General features: G+C 43.9%; 1 protein-coding gene across 1 annotated transcript; it reads left to right on the top strand.

Annotated features, from left to right (window-relative positions):
• Positions 1–188: 188 nt before the first annotated feature.
• LOC113745064 (dynactin subunit 6-like) lies at positions 189–2,039 on the top strand. The gene is made up of 6 exons (XM_027276508.1): positions 189–270; positions 1,127–1,191; positions 1,309–1,414; positions 1,507–1,592; positions 1,671–1,718; positions 1,846–2,039. The coding sequence occupies exons 1-6, from the start codon at positions 251–253 to the stop codon at positions 2,022–2,024; spliced, it is 504 nt and encodes a 167-aa protein (XP_027132309.1). The 5' UTR covers positions 189–250; the 3' UTR covers positions 2,025–2,039.
• Positions 2,040–3,047: the final 1,008 nt, after the last annotated feature.

The raw sequence follows: 3,047 nt of genomic DNA, 5'->3' as shown, positions 1-3,047 counted from the left end.
ATTATTATATGTGTTTATGATTGATAAAACATTCAGGCATAATGGAATCATTTATAAATGATATAGTTTTTTTAATTCTCAGATTATTTTGGTGAAAGTTGGCGGACCCCCTGCAGGACCTCTGCGGCCCCCATGGGGACCGCGGACCCCTGGTTTAGAGCCATCTTTATTATTGTCCTATGCGCATGCGCAGTGATAGCAAGGACTCCAAATCGAGCACCGAGTGAATCGATCCGGATCCTTCATCACGATGGCGGATAAACAGAAAAGGTGAGACAGCTACAGCTCAGAGTCCATGACTGACAGCTGAACTACGAGATAATAATAATTATAATTAATAAACAACAACAATAAATACAAATAAAAACATGTAGCATGTAGCTACATTAGCTTAGTCAGCTAGCATCGTGAGCTAACAGTTGTCCACCCTGTCTGTCTGTGTGTCTGTCTGTCTCTGTCTTCTCTGTCTGTCTGTCTTCTGTCTGTCTGTCTGTCTGTGTCTGTCTGTCTGTCTGTCTGTCTGTCTCTGTCTTCTCTGTCTGTCTGTCTCTGTCTGTCTGTCTGTGTGTCTCTGTCTTCTCTGTGTGTCTGTCTCTGTCTGTCTTCTCTCTCTGTCTGTCTGTCTGTCTCTCTCTCTCTGTCTTCTCTGTCTCTCTCTCTGTCTTCTCTGTCTCTCTGTCTGTCTTCTCTGTGTCTCCGTCTGTCTGTGTCTCTGTCTGTCTGTGTGTCTGTCTGTCTGTCTGTGTGTCTGTCTGTGTGTCTGTCTGTCTGTCTCTGTCTGTCTGTGTGTGTGTCTGTCTGTCTGTGTGTCTGTCTGTCTCTGTCTTCTCTGACTGTCTGTCTGTCTCTGTCTGTCTGTCTCTGTCTGTCTGTCTTCTCTGTCTGTCTGTCTGTCTTCTCTGTCTGTCTGTCTTCTCTCTCTGTCTGTCTGTCTTCTCTGTCTGTCTGTCTCTGTCTGTCTGTCTGTCTTCTCTGTCTGTCTTCTCTGTCTGTCTGTCTGTCTGTCTGTCTGTCTGTCTCTCTCTCTCTCTGTCTTCTCTGTCTCTCTCTCTGTCTTCTCTGTCTCTCTGTCTGTCTGTCTGTCTGTCTGTCTCTCTCTCTGTCTTCTCTGTCTCCTGTCTCACAGTGTGAAAATCGCTGCTGGAGCTGTAGTTTGTGTTGAGAGTGAAATTCGAGGAGACGTCACCATAGGTAAGAAGTTCTGCTTTAATATTTTCTGCTGACACGGAAAAACTTTCATGTATTTACTTTTATTATTATTATTGTGTGTGTGTGTGTGTGTGTGTGTGTGTGTGTGTGTGTCCACAGGTCCGAGGACAGTCGTCCACCCTAAAGCTCGCATCATTGCAGAGGCGGGACCCATCGTGATCGGAGAGGGCAACCTGATCGAGGAGCAGGCTCTGATCATCAACGGGTCATTAAAGATTTCCTTTATGTCTGAATGATGTTTCAGTAATCTCTGCGTGGAGGACGCTCCGTCACAGCTTTGCCTGTCTCACCCTTCAGATATCCAGAGAACATCACGCCGGACTCTGAGGTGGAACCGAAGACGATGACGGTCGGCATGAATAACGTGTTTGAAGTTGGCTGTGGTATCCTTTAAAAACCTGAGCGAGCAGTGAACAGTGATTTCATATTTTATTAAATGTTACTTAACCGACGACCAACAGTGTCACAAGCTCTGAAAATCGGGGACAACAATGTGATTGAGTCTAAAGGTGGGATGTGTGTGTGTGTGTGTGTGTGTGTGTGTGTGTGTGTGTGTGTGTGTGTGTGTGTGTGTGTGTGTGAACAATCCACATCTGCTGACGATCAAAGTCAAACATCCTCTGCTCTGTTGTCCAGCTGACGTCGGCAGGAACGTGATCCTCACCAGCGGCTGCATCATCGGAGCCTTCTGTCAGGTCAACACCTGTGAAGTCATACCTGAGAACACGGTCATCTACGGCTCCGGCTGCATGAGGCGGGTTCAGACGGAGAGACCACAGGTACGGACACACAGAGGTGGAGGTTTGACTCTGTGATAACTGGCGGCTGGAGTTAGTTAATTTCATCAGACGATACAATGTTCTAAAAACACTGACGAAAAATGTGCCCATGTGCGTTTTTGTCGACGAATAAAACCGAGACGAAAATGTCATGCAAGAACAAAAACATCCTCCTTGTTTTCGTCGACTATATAAGAAACAAAGCAGCATCCAGTCCTGCTGTCGTGTTTGTGCCAGCACTTCTTTTACTGTAGCAACGTCACGGCCACACGTTTGAGATCCTCTGGCTGCTCTCGCACCTGTGGCTTGGAAACAAACAGCACGCAGGAGAAACACGGCGTACGGACAGCGAGATCATGCTCAGAAGGAAAAGGAGACTGGACGTGTGGTCCCATTTTTATTATTCAGAAGCAGAGAAAAAGTCACAATGCCTCGTTTTGACGGATGGGAATATGTGCGGGAAGATAAATTGCTGGTGAAAATAAAAAATACCACCAACCTGAAAAGTGAACTGGAATTAATAAACCCAAAACAATATTCCTGAAATAAAAAGAAAAAGACTAAAACTTTGAGACTTTTAGTCGACTAAACTATGACGAACAAAAAGGATTTGTGAAGACTAAAAGTGACTCAGACTAAGAATGAACTTTGACTAAATTGAAAAATGGGTGACAAAATTAACACTGTTTAGGAGGTTGTATAGTAATTGATCAGGTTTTAGTGCGAGTGTTTCCACCTCGTGTAGACAGAGTCATTTACATTCAATACTTCTGGATAGTTACATGTTTATCATGTAACTATCCATGTCCTAAAAATCTGTTAGCTGCGTGGTCAAACAATGTTTTAGTAATTAGTTATTCCTGCCGAACATGACATAGTGGTAAAAAAGGTTATATATGACATGTTTATGCAATCACAGATCTTGTTTGTCATGTCTGAAACCTCCTAAATTTATAAATATTAAAAGTGATGTTCTTTTATACGGAAGCCCTAAAGGGTCATACATACATACAGACATTTTATTCCACCCGTTTTCCCACGATGACGAGATAATTAATA

Source organism: Larimichthys crocea, unplaced genomic scaffold (genome assembly GCF_000972845.2).
Source record: "Larimichthys crocea isolate SSNF unplaced genomic scaffold, L_crocea_2.0 scaffold4002, whole genome shotgun sequence".
Classification (NCBI taxonomy): Eukaryota; Metazoa; Chordata; class Actinopteri; family Sciaenidae; genus Larimichthys; species Larimichthys crocea.
Note: the sequence above shows the minus strand (reverse complement) of the source record. Positions and strands in the feature narration are given on the sequence as shown.